General features: G+C 39.3%; 2 protein-coding genes across 6 annotated transcripts; both read left to right on the top strand.

Moving 5' to 3' along the window:
• The first annotated feature begins 1,101 nt into the window (after positions 1-1,101).
• LOC130603303 (acyl-coenzyme A synthetase ACSM3, mitochondrial-like) lies at positions 1,102-12,366 on the top strand. 2 transcript variants are annotated; one of them, XM_057416951.1, is made up of 13 exons: positions 1,118-1,621; positions 1,856-2,066; positions 3,387-3,594; positions 4,439-4,582; positions 5,439-5,595; positions 6,451-6,530; positions 7,664-7,787; positions 8,537-8,617; positions 8,767-8,868; positions 10,239-10,366; positions 10,474-10,573; positions 11,197-11,316; positions 11,937-12,366. In XM_057416951.1, the coding sequence occupies exons 1-13, from the start codon at positions 1,421-1,423 to the stop codon at positions 12,021-12,023; spliced, it is 1,743 nt and encodes a 580-aa protein (XP_057272934.1). In that variant the 5' UTR covers positions 1,118-1,420; the 3' UTR covers positions 12,024-12,366. The 2 variants fall into 2 exon arrangements, with proteins under 2 accessions (XP_057272935.1, XP_057272934.1); XM_057416952.1 differs by lacking the exons at positions 6,451-6,530; positions 8,537-8,617; positions 8,767-8,868; ... (2 more) ...; positions 11,197-11,316; positions 11,937-12,366 and having other exon boundaries at positions 1,102-1,621; positions 7,664-7,803.
• A 295-nt stretch (positions 12,367-12,661) lies between these two features.
• Positions 12,662-24,167, top strand: LOC130603302 (acyl-coenzyme A synthetase ACSM4, mitochondrial-like). Of its 4 annotated transcripts, XM_057416949.1 has the most exons (15): positions 12,662-12,864; positions 14,029-14,110; positions 15,152-15,418; positions 16,243-16,453; positions 16,861-17,068; positions 17,447-17,590; positions 18,344-18,500; positions 19,075-19,154; positions 19,805-19,928; positions 20,440-20,520; positions 20,634-20,735; positions 21,046-21,173; positions 21,842-21,941; positions 22,645-22,764; positions 23,573-24,167. In XM_057416949.1, exons 3-15 carry the CDS (start codon positions 15,218-15,220, stop codon positions 23,657-23,659), a joined length of 1,743 nt encoding a protein of 580 aa, XP_057272932.1. In that variant the 5' UTR covers positions 12,662-12,864; positions 14,029-14,110; positions 15,152-15,217; the 3' UTR covers positions 23,660-24,167. The 4 variants fall into 4 exon arrangements, with proteins under 4 accessions (XP_057272932.1, XP_057272929.1, XP_057272933.1 ...); XM_057416946.1 differs by lacking the exon at positions 14,029-14,110; XM_057416950.1 differs by lacking the exons at positions 12,662-12,864; positions 14,029-14,110 and adding an exon at positions 12,904-12,921 and having other exon boundaries at positions 15,242-15,418.

Here is a 24,167-nt window from a genome sequence, read left to right as displayed (position 1 = left end):
TGCTACCACCAATGATAATAATGATAAAGGAAATAACAAGGGAACAGAATACAACACCTCACCACCCACTGACCGATAACTCGCCCCCAAGCCCGACCAAGCTCCGACCGATACCTCCTCCAACCCTGCAGTCTCCCAGCCCTTCCGGCTAACTCCCAGTTACATCCTGGGCATGACGTGCTGTGGTATGGAATACCTCTTTGGTCAGTTTGGGTCAGGTGTCCTGTCTCTGCTTCCTCCCAGCTTCCCCTCCTCCCTGGCAGAGCATGAGGCTCACAAAGTCCTTGGCCAAACCAAAACATCTCTATCAGCTCTGTTCCCGAGCCGAAAGTCAAAACACTGCACTGCACCAGCTACCAAGGAGGAGAAACATGACTGCTACTGCTGAACCCAGGACAGCATTAAACACTTTAACCTGTTACGAGACCTACACTTGCAATACATAATGAAAGTAACTGTGCAGTATCCCTGTTAGAAAGCTTTGTGCTATTAAATAAGGAGAAGGTAATGCCACAGAAGGGTTTAAAAGCATCAAGAAATTGGTTATACTCAAAACAAGTTTGTCAGAAGATTCTTCATTTGTGAGTAAAGATCCAGTTTTATTGACTTACAAGGCTGGGCTTTAAATAAGTGCAGTATCATCAATTTTGTCTCTTCCACAGGTACCTGTATGGTGTGTAGGAAAGACTAGGAGGAACTGGAAATGCTGGAATTTTCTTTGCACATTTGTTTTACAACATGTATTGTTTTCCAAGTTGCACACTTCAGCTGAATTGCAAAGCAAATGGAAATCTTTGACATTTCACCTTTCATTGACTACTGTTTATTTTGTGTTTATTCCATGCCTCAAATGAAAATAGAACTCACAAGGAAATAAATTAGATTCATTAGTTTTATTGTTGTCTAAGTTCAGTGTGAATCGCCACCTAGTGTATATTTAAGACACTGCATAATTACAGAGATTTTTAAATCAAGGTCGTAAAATGTCCTCAGAACACTTTCTATAGCTAGTGGCATTTTATTTCTGTATGCAGGCAAAATAAAATCTGAAATCTACAGGAATCAAGAGATAGATATTCAGAAAAGGACTGGCAGGTGAAAGTTCAGAGGTATGAGATTCATTCATCAGCTGGCCAAGTAGAGAGCAAAGATTAAAATGACAAAAACAGCACAAGATTTCTTTGCCAGAAACAGAGAAACACTTATTTTACAAATCACATAAAATAATGGGGAAAAATGAGGACAGACACAACCAACCTATTTATTGAAGCTGGCTTGCATTAATTTGTCCAGCACCACAAGGTAGGCAGCATCCAATACATGGCTGATTTTAAATGTGTTTTCTTTCATTTCAGATGACCGATTCCTGCAGGTGTGCATCTGATTTTTTAACCCACTGTCTGATAAAACATCATTGATCATGAGGACATTTATTAAATCATGGATTCCTCAGTGTTTGCAGATTTTTGGGTCACCTTGCAGGTTATTCCATGGATGCAACAGGCTTTTTACATCTCAGATTATTTCTTATTATGACTCTATAAACCAGTGTAAAAAGGAACTGCCGGAATATTTCAACTTTGCAAGTGATGTCTTAGATGAGTGGTCACGACTGGAAAAGGTAATATTTTTCTTTTACTTCATAGACATTGGAACAAATCTTAGATGATACAAATCAATTTTCCTGATTGATACTGGGTAGTATAAGCTGCAGAGTAGAATGCACTGCTTTATTTTTCTGCGTCAGAAATATGAGTGTCATTTTAAGACACTAGTTGCCAGGGTGAATTGGTTATCTGGAGTTATTTTGGATAGAAATGAAACATTTTAAGGTTTGTCTTTTGTTGCATTCTAGGTTGGAAGACGAACAGCAAATCCAGCTTTTTGGTGGGTAAATGATGAGGGAGAAGAGGTAAAGTGGAGCTTTGAAGAGCTGGGATTTCTTTCTAGGAAAGCAGCTAATATACTTTCTGAGGCATGTGGTTTGCAGAGAGGAGACAGAGTTATAGTAGTGCTGCCTCGTGTTCCTGAATGGTGGCTACTGTATGTAGCCTGTATGCGAACAGGTGAGTGAGTTTACTGATCTCTTGGATGCAGAAAAAAATAAATAGAAGATATGAAAAGTACACTAAATTAAATTGGGAAAAAAAATGTAAGCAGGAATATGCTGCTGTGCCCTGTACAGTTCAGCTTTTGCATAGAGGGAGAATTGGCAGCACCCACACAGGAACCAAAGCAACACTGTACTAGGTGCTGAGCAGACATGGTCCAGTCAAACGCCTTCTTAGTTGAAGCCATTGAAGGTTGAATGGTTATAAACTAAGGCCACGTTTAACCAGATACTTTGTCAGTATGAACAGTTTTAATGCAGTAAGATGTGTGACCAGACTGGTTAAGAATTCATCACAATATCTTTTTGCTCAGCTATTACAGTTTTGCAAATTCTTTCACAGAATTTAACCCATTGCATTTTTAGAGCGCTAAGCATTCATAATAGAACAATTTAGCATCAACAGGGACATAATCAAGTATTTTTGTCCCACTTATAAGCTCTGTGATTTTGGTGGGTTGTAAATGTGGTTAAGGCTCAGAGAATCCAGTTCTATCTTATCCAAGATTTTTTTTGGAATATGATGTGGGAGTAGCATTCAGTATCTCAGTGTCTCCATTTCCCAGTTGTAAAATTTGGTAGACATCACTGAAGGTGCATGAAGACTGTAATCAGTATAGGTCAAGTCTGTTGAAATCCTTGGGAAAAGGAGGATATAGAAAGCACTAAAGGGCATAGAAGTGCACTAAACTGACATTCAACCACTCTCAATGTGATTTCAGTCACATTGTAGTCAGTATCCAAACTCAGGTTTGTTCACATTACAAAATGAGTCCAAGCTTGAGGGATTTGTTGACTGAGCAGCGTATGTAAGCTGCCTGACTCAATCCGTTTATCCCATATCAAGACGTATTAATTCCTTATTGAAATGAATAATGGCTTTATTCCAGATGTAAATATAATCCATATGCTGGTCGTCTTCATGTACTTAATAAAGGGGATGATAACACTTCCTTCCTGAGTTATAAATCATGAAGGAAATGCTCAAAACCACTGTAAATCTACATCTTACTCATGATATAGATAACTTTAATATGGATGACACAAAACTTAACATCAGTGCTTCAGGGTTTGAAGGTCTTTTAGAGCCAGATAATTCCAGGTCATTTCTAGGGCACAAATTTACCCAAGCTCTGCCTACAAACATGAATTATACTTGAGTCCCATTTCTCAGAGAATAAGAAATAGCTCAGCTTTTCTGTGTCTGGGGTCATGTCCTGTGAATGTAATAAAGAGAAATGGTCAATTTTCTAAATTGCTTGTTGTTTTTTTCCAGGAATTGTCTTCATTTCAGGAACATCTCAATTAACAGCCAAAGACATCTTATACCGACTCCAGACTTCAAAGGCCAAGTGCATCATTACCAATGACACACTGGCACCTGCAGTGGAATCGGTCATACCTGACTGCCAGTTTCTGAAAAGCAAACTAATTGTAGCCAAAGGGAGCAGAGATGGGTGGCTGAACCTCAAAGAACTCTTTGCGTGAGTATCTAGCCGTTACACCATCACCCCTGTGAGGTGAGAAGCTGTATCAGGTGACATTGCTGAATTTTTTAATTAATTTCCAGAATGCAAATGCAATACAATTTTGCACCCCTCTGCCAACTTGCTGTAATCACTGCATTAGGTACAAAACCCCCCAACACACTTCTTGGGAGCTATGTTCAGATCTTTCTGCTGCTTTTTATTCAGCAGCCTGACAGTTTGTAAAAGCTCTTTGCTTCTACTGGGATCACAGGATAAGCACGCAGAATACTAATCTTGCAGTTGTTTCACACTTGTCTTCTAGAGCCCAGTCTAATGCCACTTGAATTCAATGAGAAGATGCCCATTGCCAGCTCTTAGAGCTCAGCTAACCTGGGATCAGTTATTTCTTCCCTTTGCTATGTTGGTAGCCCAGACAATCTGAATTACTCATCAGTCTCTTGAACATAAATGGTATAGTACATGTCTAGGACCTGGCATGATAGACTGAATTTGGCCCCCATTGTCTTCATATTGTGAGACAATATGTGTTGAGATAGAAGTTGGTTTTGTTCTGTAACAAGCACCCTGAGTGCCCTTGCGAAATAGTTGTAAACAAAGTCACTGGAATATGCTGTAGATACTCACATCTTGAAAGTTACAGCACACAGAGCACACTTGTGACTAGCAAAATGTGCTCTCTAACTCTTACCTATGGTGTCTGATGCAACTATTTATTTAGTGAGATGTATGACTGTATAGTCAGGGGCTGTTTTCCTGTATATTTCGTAAGCCCTGAGAAGTACTGCTTCCTTCGTGAAAAACTACATACAGTAACTGTCATATACTGTTTCTTCTGAAGGGTGGCATCTGCTGACCATAAATGTGTGAAGACAAGGAGTCAAGACCCAATGATAATTGGTTTTACTAGTGGAAGTACAGGCTTTCCAAAAATGGTGGTGCAGTCCCACAGCAGTTACGGCATTGGATTTGCAACCAGTGGCAGGTAAACCTTGCAATTGCTCCCAGTGTCCTGGTTAAGTGACATGATCACAGTTAAATTTAAAATGTGACTGTAAAAACTCCAGTAAATGTAGGCATTTCATAAGTGTAAGTTCTTGCTTCTTCTTCACCTTTCCCCTCTCACAGTGAATCCTTATTATAAAAAGCTTCTTGAAGACTCAGTAGACAGCATCAAACGCAGTGTTCCAGCACTCAGAGGACTGACTGTGGAGTAGCAATAAGGGCAGCGTCCTTGTAGCAAAACCAGATAAAGTGCTTTGGTATTGTGTAAACCTTCCTTGAGAATGAAAGCAACCTTGGGCCATAGCGTTATACCTTAAAAGTTACAGTTTATTCTGAATCTCTGTTTTGGTACTGATTTGCTTTCATTTAACATCTTTTGTTTATGCTTTGAAGGAGTGAGAAATTTCATTAAAATCAAAGGATACATTTTCCAAGGAACACTGAGGTGGAACTTGATGATATATAATCCATAGAAGTAATACGACTAGTTTCATAGAGAAATAAAATGTGATTTAGCTGATGTCACTAATCCACAAGGTGGGGAAGGCCTACTCCAAGTGATCTGTTTGGTTTTTCATATAGATCCAGATTGTGCAACTCAAGCCAAGGATGTTCTGCACTGTTCAGAAGGAAAACAAATGCTGGAAATGTTAAACAGGAGGGAGTGATGGGAAATAAGAGAGTGTTTAAGATATTTCTACTCTTAGAAACTTTCTAAGAAGCCCTACTTGCTGACATAACATCTTCTAACGCAAGCCTCTTGCTCTTTAATTATGCTATGCCTGAGCCTTTCACACTCTATGAAGCATTTTTTTTTCTCTCTGTTTTATCACCAGGTACTGGATGAACTTGACTCCTTCAGATATAATGTGGAATACTTCTGATACTGGCTGGGTAAAATCAGCTTGGAGCAGTGTTTTTGCACCATGGATCTGTGGATCCTGCGTCTTTGTACACAATATGCCACAGTTTAAACCAGAAGTTATTGCACAAGTAAGTGTAACATTTATAACTGAGTTTTATTTCCATTTTGCATAACAGGAGCAAAGCCCATACAGAGCATGGGTACCCACTGTTCTGTAGCAGAAGGGATAATAATTCCCACATCCCAGGCAATCATCCCCCCTTTTGGTGTCCAGAAACCTGAAGGAACATGTGTTTTCCATCCTGGTTAGGCCAAGTGACATGGCTACAGGGTAGAGGGGATGTGGTGAAAGATGCAGGATAAAAAGAACTCAGGATCCCTGCTGTCTTGTCCCATATTTAGCCAAAGTTCACTTCAAGTACAGACTTAAGCTGCTTTGGGTTCAGGATGAGCATAGGCCAGTGATCAGAGTATGGCATAAATGTGAATCAGGGCCTTCTTATCCTGAATTTTCAGTGAGTTGCCAAAATGCCTGTTCCTCCACCCTGCCGTTTCACAAAACCAGTTAGCTGGCCTGTATGCCCCAATGTTGGTCTCTTGTGTGGAGAGGAGACCCAGACCTCCCAAGAATAAAATTGGAAAAGCTTTGATCTAGTTCACTGTTGTCACTTAGTCTTCAGCCTAGGGCACAGTTGCCTGGGAAGCAGAAAACAATCTTAACTGGAGCTACTGCTTTCAGTGATGTTCATTTGCATAAGAATGGTATTTGCGAGAGCAGTGGGACTGACAGGTACAGCCACTCCACAGTCAGGATTCAGTCACTAATGCATAGGTGTTTTCTGTGTCGAATGTATGTTGCATTTTTATAGTTTTCATTTTGCAGACATTTGCAGACATAACTTGTGTTAATCACCTTCACATTTGCAGGATCAGACCCAACATTGCATTCTCTTTTCAGCAAAATAACTTTCTGTGTTTCCTAGACTCTCTCAAGATACCCCATCACTACCTTTTGTACTGTTCCCACTGCCTACAGCATGCTGGTCCAACATGATCTGAGCAGGTACATCTGAGCATCTGTCCATTCCAGGGGGAGTAGAGAGAGACTGGGATACAATACTGTGACAGCTGTAGCTGTTTAGTTCCTTATGTTGCTTATTTTTATTTTTTTCTATTAAAAGAAATATAATTGAAATTGCTCTAGAAAATTCTCAGTGTCTTATTTGATCTAGAATGTTGGCATGTAACTCAGCTGTCCACAAATATCTGATGAGCTTTCTCAGACTTCTCCTTTCTTGTTAGCTCTTCCAGGAGAACACCTTTCCTCCCTCTTCTTCCAGAAAAAAAAATAAAAAAACAGCTACTTCTGTAGGCTTAAATTATAGGTTTAAACTAACAATAGTTCATGTGGCTTTAAACTAACATAGTACAGCAAACTGTTCTCACTTGCTAACGCAGAGAGGGAAAGGAATGTTTGGCTGATGGGAAAAGCATCATCATGGGACTGATAACAACTAAGGAGACCCAAGGATGCTAGCCTTCAAGATAGCAGAGTGGTGCCCAATGTGGGGTGAGACTGGAACAGAACAGAAGCAAGGACATACCAGCTGCTTGGTAGTAGGACCTTGTGAGCATGTGCAAGCACTGAAGTCATTCAGTGAACACAGTGAGGAAGACTATCAGTGACCACCAGAGACCCCCTACTCAGCAAGATAATAAGAATACATAATTAGAATGCAAATATTATAATTAGTTCATGGAAATATCATGAATATGCAAGCTATTTCCTGGAAAAGCTTTAAATATGCATGAGTGTGCTAAATATGTAACTGTTGCCAACAAGTAATGGGCACGCTCACCTTTGCAACACTATTCACATGTGCACCCAGCACTGCAATAAAGAATGCCTGCCTGCTGAAACTCCAAATTGAGTCTTAGAGAGTTTCTCTGTCCAACTTTCATGGTAACACTTCCAGTGACACAGATGTAAACCCCATTGTCCTTAGTGGTAACATGAGCAATCTACGAGTTCAATCCAGATCTGTGTAGCGGGATGATTATTGTAATTTCCAAAGTAGCTTTTGAAGTTTTAAGCATACTAGCTCTGAAAGTTGAGGGAGGCTGTTCAGTTAAGACCATTCACTGCTCTTTTCAGGAGTTTAAGAAATAAATATTTAATTTGCTACTTCTCTCAAGGTATAAGTTCATGAGTCTGAAACACTGTGTAACTGGAGGGGAACCGCTCAATCCTGAAGTGATGGCAAAGTGGAAAATCCAGACAGGGGTGGATATCCATGAAGGTTATGGCCAGACAGAAACCGTATGTTTGCATTAATTCTTGCAGTATGCCTTTTCAAAGGTAACAATACCAGAGGCACATTGTGCTTGATAAATCAATGGAAAAGGTGAGAATCATTTAAATGAATTATAGGCAATATATAATTATGCTTATATAGTTCCAAAATCAACTAGCAGCATGTTTTAATGTTTATAGGAAGTACTGTGACTGTGGAGTTCAGCCCTCTGCAAAATCCGTGCCAGAGATTATCTCAAAGAACGTGTAGTAGATCCCTTCCATCACCTTTACTTAAAAGGCAGAACTAAAAAGAAATAAAATAAATAATTTGCTCTGGGTATCAATTTGGCCTGTGTGAGGTTTTAATGAAAAATATTAAATCAGTTCACATCCAGACTTCTCTGCAAGTGAATATTAACGAAGCTATTAAGAGTCAGATTTCAGGCATTCTCTCTCTCCTCTTACCCTTGGTATAGTCCCAAATTAATTGTCCCATTAGTGAAATAGAATCTGTAATAATTTCACATCTGCTGTCTTGCAAAATCAAGTGTTTTCAGAAGAACCCAGTGGCTCAGACTGAGCACAGCCAACCTCATTCCACAAGGCTGAACTAGAATGCCTCTCAAACCTCTCTGATGTGCTTGGGTACCACAGTGCGTTAGTCCTGATTCAGCCCTTGTCCCGACAAAGTCATGAAGAGGTGTCATGCCTAACGGAAACAATAATAAAGTCTACAAGATGCTGCACAAATGAAAAATAAAATCTATTTGCAGGTGACAATTTGTGCCAATATGAAAGGGATGAAAATTAAACCTGGCTCTTTGGGAAAACCTGTTCCCCCTTATGATGTGCAGGTATGTTGATACATCTCCTCTGAGCTCAGCTGCGGTTGTGGGTACAAGAGTAAGGGAACACTGTCTGTGTCCCTTCTCTGCCCTGCACTGTGCTGTAGCAGATATTTAATTGAGCTAATCAAAGCTGTAATGATGTGTCCTTTCTGCAGATCATAGATGACCATGGGGATGTTCTGCCTGCAGGAGAAGAAGGCAACATTGCTGTCCGTGTTAAACCAACGCGACCATTCTGCATGTTCTCTGAGTACTTGGTAAGTCTTGGTCTGTGCCTTCCAAGAAGCTGAAGAGAGATCCAGGGCAAAGTTCTGACTTATTCAAGAAGCAGAATTTCATCTAGGATCTTCACAAAGTCTCCCTAGGCTGCTTGAGGACTTTGGGCCTGATCAGTACATTGTTCTGATAATCCTGGAGCAGACTGGCAGAGCATAACTTCAAGATGCAATATAAACCAGGTGCTACCTTGTTCCAGACCTGTACCTCGTAGTTGGCACAAACTTCACATTCAATGCATCACTCTCTTCCATTCTACTCCCATCCTTGGCTAAGGATTAATGAAGGAAGCTCATAAAGGCTACTGTAATACATCAAAAGTTCAGGAAGACTTTCCAAAGAGCACAAGTATGTTATGACCTCATATCACTGTCAGAGGTATCAATAGATTTCTCTCTTACATCTTTAAAAGTTACCACCATGCACGTATATCTGGTGTCAGAGAAACCCTTTGACAGTGATGATCCCATGGGTTTGTGGTAGTGGCATATGTAATCTAACATCACTATTCAAATGGGAATGCTCTACCCACTGCAACCAGAACAGGTTTAACAGAATTCAGAAAAATGGCCATCTTGGTTCAGATCAAAGGTCCATCTAAGGTAGTATTCAGTCTGCGATGGTGCTGAGTTGTAGTATGTACTTAAGAAAACACTAGAATCGGGAAGATACAAAGATACTCTTCACTGCATTTGAACTATAATGTGTATGCTTTGGGAACCTGTCTATGTGTTTAAACCTCCTCTGAAACCCCATAAGATTTGGATATTTTTAGCATCCTCAAACAACAACTGCCACAGAGTAATTACTATGTGATAAAAAGCTCCTTTTGGTTCAGTACTATTATTTCAACTTTTCATTTTGTCTTCTGTCGTCAAGGTGTTTTTCCTGTGTAATCTGCACCTGATAGATCAGTTTCGATAGTGAAGTTTTTCCTGTAGGTCACCTCATTTGTGTTTTGATCTTGAAGGCTGGGGGGTAAACAGTTTCCACTGACAGGAGGTTATTGTGGCAACCCCCTGCAGTGATAAATTATTTCCCTGAAGACAGTAGGTTATTCAGTTTAGTAATTTGCTGTGATGGATGAGCATTTTGATTTAACACAGCCTTTTTTCCCTAGAACATGAAACCATATCTACACAAATGATGTTTTCCACCTCTCACAAGTTTCCACCACAAAATTGCTGTTTTTCTTAATTGAAGACATAAAATAATACTTACGTTGAGAACAACTTAAAAATTGTCGTGATCGTTTTTAGCATCACTGCAAATAAATGCATTACATTTCATTACATATATTACCTTTCACTAACAATCAGATACATTTTTTTACATGTTTGATTGTTGTCAGGATAATCCAGAGAAAACTGCTGCCTCTGTGTGTGGAAATTTTTATGTCACTGGGGACAGAGGGATTATGTGTGAAGAAGGATATGTCTGGTTTGTTGGAAGAGCTGATGATATAATTAATTCTTCTGGGTAAGTCAGTTGCTATTAGCAGTGCTCATTTGTCTGTTAGAAGTCCATCTGAAACACCAGTTGAGTGGCTGCCTTGCTGCAGCTGTCATGTCTGCTTTTTCTCCCAGGTATCGCATTGGCCCATTTGAAGTTGAAAGTGCATTAATGCAGCACCCTGCAGTCTCAGAGGTAGCTGTTGTCAGCAGTCCTGATCCAGTTCGAGGGGAGGTAAATAGAAAAAAAGAAGATATAGAAAGAAATACACTTTATTCTGAGCATCAAGTTCCTTGTGTGTACTAGGCTGCTTTGGAATTAAGATGTTGCTAATTTATAAGATTAAAATCAGTCAAAAAAACTTTAAACCCATACCTTGACAAATCTTAGAATTTCATTATTATTTCCTTGTTTGCAGGGTTTTATTTGGGGAAAGAAAAGTTTGCCTCTTAAGACTTAGTTTGGCATCTTTTTGTCTAAGAACTAGGATTCAGATTATTTCTCTTTTTGTCACTAAGCACCTGGTAGCAATTATATGCAGAGTATGTAATTTTTCTTTATGTTTCAAAGTTGACAATATAGAAGCTTTGAGCTCCAGGGTGAGATTTTCAGCTGGTTATTTTTTTTGTTGTTCTACAACTTTCTGAAAGTTTAGTAGTGTATAAAGTGGAAAAAATAGCTGCAGAGTATTTCCTTCATAATATTGCATTCTGTAATAAACAGCCAATGAAAAGAGAAATTAGAGAAAAAGCTCAAATTTTTGCATTCTGAATTTTGATACTCAGTTCTGGCAAGAAATATATCCCTTTATTCCCATGTCTGGAAGGTAATGGGGTCCCTTAACTTTTGTGGTACAGGTAGTCAAAGCCTTCATTGTTTTAGCTCCTGCTTATGTGTCACACGATCCAGAAAAATTAACTCATGAGCTTCAGCAGTATGTCAAGAAGGTGACTGCACCTTACAAGTATCCGAGGAAGGTAAGTACACCACAGAAAGACAGGTCTTCTAATGGCATCAGACATTGAACAGTCTTTGTCCTGCTTTGGCTTCTTTTCAGCTGCCTTCTGACAAACACCCCAAGCATAGTTAAATAAAATTAAGTAAATTACAGGATCTGTTGCAGCTGTGGCCTTGGGTTCACTGTATGTGCTGGAAAGAACCCATAGGGAGGAAATGGTAGTGTAAATTGCTTTTATCAGAGTCCTTTCATAAAATACTGAGGTTTTCATAGCAACTTAAGGGCAAGACATTCAGCTCTTACAAATTCCGCCCTGGAGCTCTGTTCAGACTCTCACCCAAAGCAAAGGGGAAATTCCTGCTGGCATCAGATGGGTTGGAATCCATCCCTTATAACCAGAAAAAACATCAGTAACTCCCTGTCCTGACAGCTGAAGCACTTACCTCTTCAGGACTGTGTCCCTGCAAATACTGCCTGTGCAGTCAGATAAGATGTGTGGTAAGGAGTTTCATCATCCCAGCCCCAAGTTGTGCAGCTTCCCATCTTTTTACTCCAGCCATAATTAAAGTGTCCCTTTCTTGCACCCAGGAGTTTAATCAGAATGTTATTTCACTAAAAGTGAGCATTTTTGCCCTTCAGGTGGAATTTGTTCAGGATCTGCCAAAGACGGCTACTGGGAAAATCAAGAGAAAGGTTCTAAGGAACAAAGAGTGGGGAAGAGTCTAATGTGATCTGGAAACTGAGGAGAGAAGATTCCCATCATCTGTACCAGCCATAGTGCATCACACTTGGCATGTGGTCATGACCCAGAGCACTAGGAGAACTTAGGAAAAAACAAGCCATAGGAAAAAAAGGGGGAAGTAACACTCACATGGCTTGAGAATGCCATCGGCCTACAGATTTCCAGGAGACAGAAGGTGAAAGTAATTAAGAATGAGGACTAGGAGAGAAAAAGATGATTACAAAGGTTTAATTATTTTACTAGAATTAGTATGAAAAGTTTCCTTAAAAAAAGTGTAATGACAATATTTTAATAATGTTTACAAATAAATGAGAAATTAATAAAAATCGTCTTTCTCCTGTAGTGGGTATCAGCAGTGAAGTGATATTCTCTCTTTAAAACCTACCACTGTAACATTCCCAGTTTCTTTCTGTCTGGAAGGAAAAAGACATGCTCTTTAATACCTTCTTCTTGATGAATTTGTGATCTACTTAAGTGGTTAAAGTGGGGGAAAAAAGAAGATACAAAGTACTTTAGGTAAAGGTGCAATTTATGCACAATTGACAACAGTGTAAATGATTACATGAAAAAGGTTGCTCCGCAGGAAGAATCATGCTTCCTGGTCTGTTTTGTGCTATGTCCTCATTACTGCAAAAGAAGCAAGACAAAGAGTATAAAGGGTTTCACTCCAAATCCTTTTTGGCAGAATGTCATGTTTGTCAGGTTCAGATAAAAGCTAATCTTTACAGTGCCTTGTTTGGGAAACATAGGTCCTGAAAGCAGAATGAACTGAATGAAGAGGATTTACCCAGCCAGCTCTCCATCTATACTGTCCACAACAAACAGGTCAGGAAAACATTGTTTGAATTCCTAGTGTTGCTGACGGTTGAGAAGCAGCAGATGGTACTAAATTAGGAAAAATAATGTCTGATTCTTGCAGCAGTTCAGAGGTCTTTGCTATTACCGGTCTTTTCCTCAATTTTTTCATTTCATTTTCACCTGTAAGCTTGCTGGTGAAAAAGTGCTAAAAACTGAAGGCTGTCACAGAAAAACTGTGATGGAATTTTTATAGATCATTAGGGAATCCTGGATTTAAAATGTTCATCTTTCTACCGGTCCCGAATACCATTTCCAATCTTGAATACTATTCCTGAATGTTCTTTCTCTCCTATTTACTTCACAGGCTATTGTGTAAATTTTGTTATTGCAATGCTCTTAAATCTGCAGATTAGAGCTAAACCGTAGAACCAGAGAAGACTAAGAAATGAGAAGTGTCTGTGTTATTAAAAGGAATAATCAGAGTTATTAGGTTCTTCTCTTAAAGGAATTAAAGTGAATCCATTGGTTTTTAGCATTAACAGTGGAGGTCATGACCTCGAAGAAAGGTTACATTTAACAAAAATCTTACCTGTTTTTACTGCCAGTTGTTTCCTCAGGTAAGAAAAAAAAAATAAAAAAAAAAAAAAAGAATGTCTAACCCAAAATATGATAAAAACCCCCTGAATTAATGTCTATTTTCTATGGATGTAATTAGGGAATACTTAAAATACCTTTTTTCACTAATAAAATCCTTTTAGATTAATTTTTTCTGCCAGGTGCTATTAATAGAGTTTTGATTTAAAAACTCTATGTAAAATGTAAGTACTGTCTAAGTTTCTGCTCTATAATCATCATTCTGAAGTGGGTGACACTTAGGGACACAACACTTAGTTTTATATCCATGTCCTGTGATTGTTTCTCTGGAGCAAATTACTCCTTACAGGTTTATTTACAACTGGTCAGTATTTCTGTACCCCAGTCTCAATGTAGCATGAAGAACGCTGTGAATTACTGTTGATTTAACAACATATCTATTCTGGGGGAAAAATTATGCTGTCAGATATCACTGAAAAGATTAAGTTGTCCAAGTTCTAGGTATTTGAGTTCATTCACCTGGTAAGCAGATTAAATATTACTGTAAAAGCTTCTGCTAAGGAATAAGGAGCTGTTAAATAATTTACTTTTTCTCAGGGGATAAAATTTGACCAGAACTGAGATCCAGGCATCAGAGATGTAACGATAAGTGGTTACAGTTGAAGGCACAGGACAAAAGGTAAAGAAATACAAAAAAAACTTTAAACCTTGGGACAAAGGGCAAAACTTTGCAGCTTTGTTCAGGCCACAGAACTTCCCACATGGCAAGGAACTTAGCTGAGAGCTTACCTATAATATGGTCGCTAGTTTGTGAATATCTTCATCCTTTATAAGAACAGAAAATTAACCTGTATTTCAGCAGTTACTCACCTTAAACTTAGTAACCTGTGCTTGTGGTTAAAAAAGGCATAGATAGACCTAGGTTTTAGTATCATCAACTGGCTCCTGCTCTGACTGCAGGCTCTCCCAGATATGTTTGATAATCTTATTGTGCATGTACAAGAAACCTCTTGATAGCTTTGAAATGTTTGGAGTTGAGCACGGTCTTCTAGGTTGTTGAAAATGATAGTAGTAATATAAAAAGAAAGAAAAGAAGTGCAATGGAAAGGAAGAAAATAATTTGACCTCAGAGCTTTTAGAGTCATTATGGGGAGTATAGATGGAAGAAGGCATTTACAGCAAGCAAATGTAGAAGTGTCTAAATAAAATTTGGGGACCTATGTAAGGGATTACTGAAGCAAAGGTTCTCTGAGATATGTGGTGATGAATGGATATATCAGTCAGCAATTATTCAAGCTAAAGCAGTGAGAATCTTGATGGAAATAGTCTGGAAACATCCTTCAGCTCCATGTGAAGGAAAAGGAATAGAGAATCAGCTACTGAATGCTTTGGAGTAAGAACCAGTAACCTTCTTGCATTGCAAACAATAACCTCTGAATTTGTGTTTGACTAAGGAGAGTTGTGGACAATTAACAGCCCCAAAGATCCATAAGGGTCTGCTGAGTTACAGGGAAGAAGCCAGATAAGTACAGTACGTTAAATCCTTAAAAAGCTGATGGTAAAAAATGAAAGAAAGCAGGATGGAGAAGTTCACATCTAATTGAACTGATAAAAACATCAGTTTGGCTGTGACTAGCCTAAGTGACTTCAAATAATAACTTCAAACTGAATTGTCTTTGGATAATCTTAAGGTTCTTTTTTTCTTTTGTTGTTGCTGCAGGATTCACTGCAACGATTCTGCTAATTTTCATATAGTCTATAGCATCTACGTACATCCTCTTCTGCCATGAAGCTGTTGTTCAAATTACAGACTCTAAAATCTTTGTGGACTTTGAAGCCTCCTAATAGAAATTTCCATGGACACCCCAGGCTGCTCACATCTGATGTATATTCACAATACGAGCCTGTCAGGCAGGGCAAACAGGAAATACCAAAATACTTCAACTTTGCAAGTGATGTACTGGACAAATGGTCTGAAACTGAAAAGGTAGTCATCTTTTGGTGTGCAGATGAGATACTTTAATTTGAAATTTTCCTTGAAATAAGTTGGGTATTTCTTTTATCAAAAAAATCAGTTGTCAAAACCCGTTTGCATTAGGAAATGATACAAAATCTCATTCTTTCTTGCTTTATTTTAAAAGTGTCCCTGATCCTTGGTGCTTCCTATATAGGTAGAAAAAGCAGTGGTAAGTCCCTTTTGACTTTGATTTAACTTCGGAATGGCTGTGTTTCTTCTGCATACTATAATATGAGATATTCACATCATAAAAATACAGGTAACATAACAATAACATCGCATGCTAGGGAAAACTCTCACACAAATATTTTAATTGCCTTGTCCCAAAGTGGATTTGTCCAGATGCCCTATAGTTGAAGACCACTTAACTCTCCTGCTCTTGGCACTGTGTCATCCTGTTGTTTTATTTTGTCCTCTGTCTGTGCTGCTTGTGTTTAAGAGTGTTCCACAACTTCATCCAGAATATCAGGAGTAGTATGTGAAGTATATCCTATTATCTGCTATTTTGTAGGAGCATTAATGCTGACCATAAGGTTTAAACTGAAATAGGGTCTAGACTAGGCCTTGAGACTGGAAACAGTTTAGCTGGTAAACATTTCTGGTTCAGAAAAGGAGAATTTATTGGAAATACCTGAGCTTGATCCATTAAGGACAAAGGAAAAAATAATAGTTTATATACCAGTTGTGAAATACTCAAAACTTGCAGATACTCAGTATTTGCAGATATTTGTGCATTATAATTTCATGTTTTTTTCAGAAGAAATGTTTTGGGGTTTGATCCCTGTATTTTATAGGCTGGAAAGAGATCATCAAACCCTGCCTTTTGGTGGATAAATGGAGAAGGTGAAGAAGTGAAGTGGAGCTTTGAGGAGCTGGGGTTCCTGTCTCGGAAAGTGGCAAATGTACTGACTAAAGTATGCGGACTGCAGAAGGGGGACAGAATTTTTGTGATCCTGCCACGAGTTCCAGAATGGTGGCTGATAACTGTGGCTTGCATGCGAGCAGGTCAGTGAGCATATCTGAGACTGGTAAAACTGGCTAATGCAAATTGGTTGAGAGGATCAAGAATTTAGTATGGCTTGTAAAGAAAAAGTAATAATCTAGGGAGTATCCTAGCTATGCAGGCAGTCTTGGATGATTTGCACTAGGTGCTGTGGGAAAAGTGGCCTGTACAGCAGGCATGGAGGTGAAAGGAGTCAGGGAAGAGCCATGGAAGCCACCAGGGAGGTCCATGTTTCATTCCTTACAGGGGAGCACAAGCAGCTCCACTATTCCACTATAACTGTTTGGCTTGGGAATGCCAGGGCAAATTAATCTCAGAGGTCAGTTTAGGATTAGTTAATAGTTTAGGTTCTCAGAAAAGGATCAGATGTGAAAAATGCTATCCCTAACTAACTTTACTGCTCTTCCAGGAATTGTCTTAATTCCAGGAATATCCCAGTTGTCAGCCAAAGACATATTATATCGACTCCAGGTGTCAAAAGCCAAGTGCATCATTACCAGTGACACACTGACTCCTGCTGTGGACTCAGTGGCATCTGAGTGTCAGTTTCTGAAAACCAAGCTAATTGTGTCCAAAGGCAGTAGGGAAGGATGGCTCAACTTCACTGACCTCTACAAGTGAGTATGAGTTAGAGACACTACAGTCATGTTGCAGAAGGCAGACCTGTTCTTCACAAGTACTCATTTACAAGTATTCATTGTAACACCAAATTGCCAGCATTAAGGTGTTAATTGTGACAGCTTGATTGCTGATACACATGAGAATTGTTTACCAACAGTGGTCTTGTTCTGGGCAGTTTCTGTCCTGTTCTTAAGGGGAAGTCTGTCTTTGAGGAAGTGTAACTCCAAATTATTTTAGTCTGATTTGGTGAAAAGCTTCTGTGAAGCTTATTTGGGGTAGGAGTTCTGCAACATGCAATAACTTAATTACATTCTGAATGTAAAGTAACCATTGAATTATTTGCATTATTGATTATTGCATTCTCTATTTTAAAGAAACCAATCTGCTGACCATTCCTGTGTCAAAACAAGGATTCAAGACTCGATGATTATCTTCTTTACCAGTGGAACCACAGGTTCTCCAAAGATGACTGAACATTCCCAGGGTAGTCTTGGTTTCAGACCCCTTTTAAGTGAAAGGTATGAAAGGTCTGAGCCTGGTTGAACTTGGGGTAATTAAAGCTGCATAGTAGAACTGATGAAAAATAACTGAATAAGAAATACAATGTATGGCTCTAGCCCTTCTCTCTCCAAAATCAGACTAGAAACTCCAGCAGATTTCTAGGGCAGTAGGATCACCCCCAGTGTTCCAATTTTTCAATGAATAGATGTTACCCTTTCTTTGGAGTGGTTCAAAGGACAGCCATCGGCTGGAAATGGTTTGGTGCAAAGAACCAATATATATTGTGCTGTTAGGGCTGCAAAATGCTTGGTGATGTGTAGATGAGCAGAGGTAGAGTCTATATTGGTTGAACAGATCATCCTGTCCCATAGCCTTAGAACTGAAATACCCAGTGTCCAACAGAGCGTCCATCAATGCTGCTGCTTCAGCCCTATCTTCCTACCTAGTGGAAAGTCACTTTATTGAAAGAAATTCATACTACTCTCTTCCCCTTACTCTGTCTTATGAATGTCATCATATATGTATGATATACATGTGAGCGTATACTTATGCAAGCATATAGTTAGGTGCCCTTTTATCCTAGGGCTAGCTCATAAAATAAGCTTATTCAGAGCGCACAGTGCACATGTATCTTGTGAGAAATCTTGTGCTTGTTGGGTTTTTGGTTTGTTTTTTTTACATTTTGGGTTTTTTTAGTTTTGTAGTTTAGGTGAAGGTGTTAAGCATAAATTTTTCATTATCTTTTTGATCATTTTTTTCTGCTCTATCAGGTACTGGTTGGATTTGACTCCCTCAGATGTGATATGGAGCACAGCAGACACAGGATGGGTAGTAGCTTCACTGGCATCTGTTTTTGATCCCTGGGTTTTCGGATCATGCGTCTTTGTACATAAGCTACCACGGATTGAATCAGCAGTCATCTTAAATGTAAGGAAAAACTCATGGAGATGTGTCAGTTTGCAGAAAGGGCACAAAAAAAAAATATTCTTAGCAGCATCTATAGATCTCATGACTGTTGTGTTTGAGATGCTGTGTCTGTTGTATAAAGCCTCTACTTGCATCTTTGATGTACACAGAACAGGCCAAACCTGCCCTTCATTCACACATTTTGCTTATATCTGGTGAGCACGTGAATGAAAATCATCCAAAAGCAGCACTAATGGCTGGTATTAATGCAGACTGAAACCTAAACATTCCTCTGCCCATGCTGACCAAGATGAAAGTGAAAACCTTACCTACAATGTTGACAAAGAGAAGCCTATTCTGGCCATGCTCCAAGCTACGTGATCTGGGTGTCACATCGACATGTTAGCACGGGATTTTGTCGTTCCAAATATCCTGTGAATCACTGCAGGAGGGTTTCTTACCCAACAGAGAGTGTATGGTGCTTTTCCATAGAAAGGGGAGCATACATTTTCCTTCTAGATTACCTATTCACTATACATCCAAAACGCAGTTTTTTTGTCTCAGCTTCATATGTCTGTCTTGTTTAACTCACTAGACTCTCTGCAGATTCCCTATTGACACACTGGTTAGTGCTCCAACATTGTTCCGCATGCTGGTACAAAATGATGTTTCCAGGTATGTCAAGGAATTGTTTACTCAAATTTATCCAAACCAAACTTTAGTGATCTCCCAGATCTAGCTGTTTGACCAAAAATAGGGTAGTAGTTTAGTTTAAAATACCCTTCATGAAAAGACTGGCATAGAAAATGTCATAATTTTCAATCACTGAATTAATTTTCCATGCCTTGGGAAGGAGTGTCATCCTAGAAAGTGAGTGTCAGCATATCTGTGAGGGAGTGACTTGTTGTGGCAGTTGTACATCACCCCCTGCTCCACTTCCCACTGCCTGCCACTGTTCCTGCTTCCCCTCTTGCATTTTCCCACTTGGGCTGCTGCAGAGGGTCAGCAGTCAGGGCCCTGACCCAGCAAATTGCTCTGTGATTCGTTATAAGCATGTCCTTAAATCCCAGCTGACTTCAGCAAAAAATTTACTTTGTTTTTCATGCGTGTTTAATTCTGACTACTACTACTCAGAGTGTTGAGCACAGACTGATGACTTTCCTGTATCAGGAGCTGAAGGATCAGGGTTCCTCTGATTTCCCCAGTTCATGGGACTAACTCTCGCAGTAAACAGCTCCCCAGTATTATTTGTTTATAGTTGCATGTTCCTTGTCTTGCCACTAGATTGAAATACTGCTTCTTTTGTTTTTTAACTCCTTGTGAAGCTACAAATTCATGAACCTGAAGCACTGCGTGAGTGGAGGAGAGCCGCTCAACCCAGAAGTTCTGGAGCAGTGGAAAAGCAAGACTGGGCTGGACATCCATGAAATATATGGGCAGACTGAAACGGTACATCTGTAGGGTCAATGTTCTGTTAAATCTTTATAACTCCTTTTTGTTGCATGATGTTTTCATGGTTTGTTTTGAAAGAACACAGCCTCTTTCTTCCTTGATGTTTCTATGTCTCAGACCCTTGCCACGATAACCTCTGAAAGAAACAATTTCATGGCTCTCCTCACAGAACCTGCCAGAAACATGGATTGCTGAGAGGAAATGTGCTAATTTCCATAAATGTCCTTCAGCAAATCCCAAGAGACAGGGACAGGCAAGAGGGCACAGTCTGACTCTTAAGGAAGGGGACTGCTTAGCAGAGGGCATTAGTTCTTTGGAGATAATGGAAAAGTATCCTTTCAGGGAGTTTCTTGATTTTGCTTATCTGTACCACATAGCTCTGACATACAGGATCCTATGAATCTTAATTCCTTACTTTGGAATTACTCTAGAAAGTGCATTTAATGAATTGAATATAAATGTAGCTGTTTTCTATTGTAAAACATTGATTTAATTTTGATTTTTTCAGGGAATAATCTGCTCTGGTTTTAAAGGAATGAAGGTTAAACCTGGATCAATGGGGAAGGCAGCTCCCCTTTACGATGTTCAGGTTTGTTGGCTGCTCTTAAATTCTTTCATCAAGTATTTTGTTTGGTTGGGTTTGGGTTTGTTTTGGGTTTGATTTTCCCATTGGACTAAAATATGTGTTGTTTCTCATTCTAGATTGTAGACAAAAATGCTAATATTCTGCCTCCAGGACAACAGGGGGAAATTGCTGTCAGAAGCAAACCTATAAAACCACTTGTTTTTTTCTCTGGATATGTAGTAAGGACTTCATTTTATTCACACCACCACTGATCTGTCCAGTTGAGCATAGTGGCTCAAAAGGTTGAATATTTTTCACCAGTTTATTATTTATCACCAGAGTAATTTCTTTGTTTGGATTGATGGATGTTAGAAAATGGAAGAGTTTGCTGAAGATTGAGTTAAAATTTTATAGCAATACCAGTAAAATTCTTGAACATTCTTGACTGAAAAATTAAGTTTCAGTGCATTTAATGTTACGTGTGTTATAGCACAATGTGTAGGTAGTGCATGTTCAAAATCTAAACTACTGTTTGTAAACCACTTTGAGGATAACCCTAAGAAAACGGCAGAAACTGAACGTGGGGATTTTTATGTCACTGGAGACAGAGGGACTGTGGATGAAGATGGATATTTTCAGTTCATTGGAAGAGATGATGACATCATCATTTCTTCAGGGTCAGTTTGCACACTTCCTTTCAAAATCTGCCATTGTATAATCTTACATGTTGTGTTCCTCGTGAGCTTCTGACATGGTAATTCTGTGATGAATGCATTGACCTTTGATTTAGGAACACTTGCTTTTATTATTAACTTTTCATAGACTTGCAGTACCATCTTGGTGATGTCAGTGGCATCTCTGTCAATTTCACCTGCAACATCTTGTCTGTTTCAACAAGAAGTGAAGACTGCCATTGACAGAGGAGGGATTTTAATCTAGTTTGGGTTTTTAACTAAAATTGAAGGACATTGCTATCAAAAGAACATTTGAAATGTTTTATTTTTAACGTGGTGGAATGAAACAATTTTATGTTGTATGATGTGATACCATAACATGACATTGGCTGGTACTACAGACCCCAGCTATCAGGTTGAGATGGAGCTCCAGTGTAGGAGCCGCAAGGAAAGGGGAGAGATGGGAGAGCCTCAGCAGTCCTCTACCACATGACCACCATGAAATGCTCCTACCTTTTAACACAGCGAACCTTCCCATTCTGCCTGAGGTTTCTGTAGTTGGTTGTTGGTTTGTTTTGGGTTTCTTCTGCAATATGAACATTAAAAACCCATTTGGTACTGGTTTTCCAGCTCATAAAGACAAATCCTACTTTTTTTTTTTCCTTACCTAGATATCGCATTGGGCCTTTTGAAGTAGAGAATGCCCTGATAGAACACCCAGCAGTAGTAGAAACAGCTGTTGTCAGCAGCCCAGATCACCTCAGAGGAGAGGTAATGATGGCTGAGCAGTGGTGGGGGAAGCAGTATTTTTGTTTAAATATGTAATTTTATAAGGCAGTTCCTCCTTTACTGAATAATGTACAGCTCTAAGGCAGTCGTGTCATCACAGATAATCCTGTTTGGGATGACAGGCAAAATCCCTTCTTATTTACATGCCTTTGCTTTTAGTTTATTTTCATCCCAAGATCTTCTCTGGAGAATATTACAGTGATGTTTACTTTCCTCTTGTTGTTAAGCACTTGTCTATACACTGAAATTGTCTTTTTTGGCTGTCTTGGTGTAACCAAAGTTATTCTGTACTAGCATACTGTAACTGGCATTAGAAAGCACAGTGCTGTGCGGGGATGATATGGGCCTTCTGTCCCCCATGTGAACTTCAGAGAGAAACAAAATGTCCCTCAGCTTCAGGGAGAGCTCTGCAGAGGCACCTTTTATTACTCCTCCTTCTTGATGCATACTGATAAGATAGAGCAAGTGCTCTTGCTCTGTAATGAGAGAAGAAAAACTCTGCTTTCAACTTTCCCTTCTGTGAGACGTGCAGAAGCTGGACACAGCCATTTCTTACATCGTGCTGGTTTCTCTGCTCCTCCCTTTTGCATGTCATGAGACTGAGCAGTACTGTTCACTGGTAACTTGTGTATGAGCTTTTAAAAATAAATGGTGTTAGATCACTTCCATTGACAATTTCTTACAGGTTGTGAAAGCATTTGTGGTCCTTTCCCCAGCTTTTTCATCCACTGATTTAGAGAGTTTAACCTGGGAATTACAGGAGCATGTCAAGAAAACTACTGCACCATATAAGTACCCCAGAAAGGTAAATGCTTCTGAGATGGTCAACCAGGTCACCCTTCCATAAATCTCACAGAATTACTATTTGGATTTTCATGATTGACCTGAAAGAGACAGTGGCAAAGATTCAGCTAAAGCCCTGGCTCCAGGAAATCTTTCCTAAATAACATTTGCTTATTTTGGTTTTCATGCATTTGAGTTAAATGTTTGCTTAAACCTCCCAAAAATTTCTAAGCTTCATATATTATGCTAGTTAGCTCTGTGTATTTTAAGTCAGACTCACAATTATAATTCTCCATTTTGTATTTAATCTTCAACTGAGCACTCTCTAGTGACTTTAGGGTAGTATCTGACTGAGTCTGAATAAGTTTTTATCTACTGCTTCTCACAGTTAATATGTAAGATAAAAGCCCAGGAGGATACACTTGGTGTTTCTTGGTTATCCCAGCCCTACAGGAGAAGAGCTACTAGCAGTGCCCTAGTTCACTTGTGCAGAACTCATAGGAACTAAAGACCATAATATCTCTTTCTTCTTCTATCATTTGTCTCTGACTTCTGATACCATTTAGGTATTCATCCTTCTGTTACAGTACTGATGCTGCAGTACTCGGTTAGTTGGGAGGCAGCTACACAGGTCTTTGGCCATCTAGGTAGCCAAAGAAACAGTTTGACAAATGGCATAATACACTGCTTTGATTTGGCTTGGACTTGATCCTTTAGGCAAGCTGTTCTTACTGACAGGAGTCCTCTTAGTTTTCTGCATATGCTAAGAGCTAGTCTTGGAAAATCAACTCTGTGGAACTTGCTACATTGTTGTCTGTCTTTTTATTTAGGTGGAATTTGTCCAAGAGCTGCCAAAAACAGTCACTGGGAAGATCAAGAGGAATGAATTAAGAAAGAAAGAGTGGGGACAGATGTAGCACTGTTTGGAAATTAACAGAACTTCTTTCATTCCATTAATGAATTACACATTTCCCTGATGTAATTGCCTTCCTCTGTTTTGTTAAAATGCCTGAGTATCAAAAGCTATAGATAACACCAAGATGTGATGTTTGCACCTGCTTCCAAAGTGTCAGTACCACTGTTTCAGTTCCTGAAGCACTGCTGGAAAAGGGAACAAATGATACAACTCCATTCTAGTCCCAAATGTTCACAGGTTCACCAGAATTTGGCTGGTGACCCATCTCTTTTAGATAGCATTCAGGATGAGTGAAGAGAGATTGCTGATTGTCGGTTGTCTAGCTCGAAGCTGCAGAAAAGGCAGAAATGGATTTGAGTGGTTTAAATGCTCTGTACTTAAATGCAGTGTGTTTAATCTGAATGCAGCCCTCCTATCACTTATTGAAGATGGAAAGACTCCTCTTTATTGATATCACCATATGACCTTCATAAACCTTTCTTGATTAATGCATGTCTTGATGATAAGCA

Source organism: Pezoporus wallicus, unplaced genomic scaffold (genome assembly GCF_028554395.1).
Source record: "Pezoporus wallicus isolate ANWC-B61680 ecotype Strahan unplaced genomic scaffold, APGP_CSIRO_Pwel_v1 scaffold_7392, whole genome shotgun sequence".
Lineage (NCBI taxonomy): Eukaryota > Metazoa > Chordata > Aves > Psittaciformes > Psittacidae > Pezoporus > Pezoporus wallicus.
The sequence above is the reverse complement of the archived record's forward strand: the minus strand, read 5'-3'. Positions and strand labels throughout refer to the sequence as shown.

Bases quoted from the DNA above. Each gene is read 5' to 3' on its own strand.
- LOC130603303 (XM_057416951.1), top strand. From the start codon at position 1,421: ATGAGGACATTTATTAAATCATGGATTCCTCAGTGTTTGCAGATTTTT. The intron at 5,596-6,450 runs GTAAGTGTAACA...TGTGTTTCCTAG, and splicing joins AACCAGAAGTTATTGCACAA to ACTCTCTCAAGATACCCCAT. The intron at 8,618-8,766 runs GTATGTTGATAC...TCCTTTCTGCAG, and splicing joins TTCCCCCTTATGATGTGCAG to ATCATAGATGACCATGGGGA.
- LOC130603302 (XM_057416946.1), top strand. From the start codon at position 15,218: ATGAAGCTGTTGTTCAAATTACAGACTCTAAAATCTTTGTGGACTTTG. The intron at 17,069-17,446 runs GTGAGTATGAGT...TCTATTTTAAAG, and splicing joins AACTTCACTGACCTCTACAA to AAACCAATCTGCTGACCATT. The intron at 22,765-23,572 runs GTAAATGCTTCT...CTTTTTATTTAG, and splicing joins CATATAAGTACCCCAGAAAG to GTGGAATTTGTCCAAGAGCT.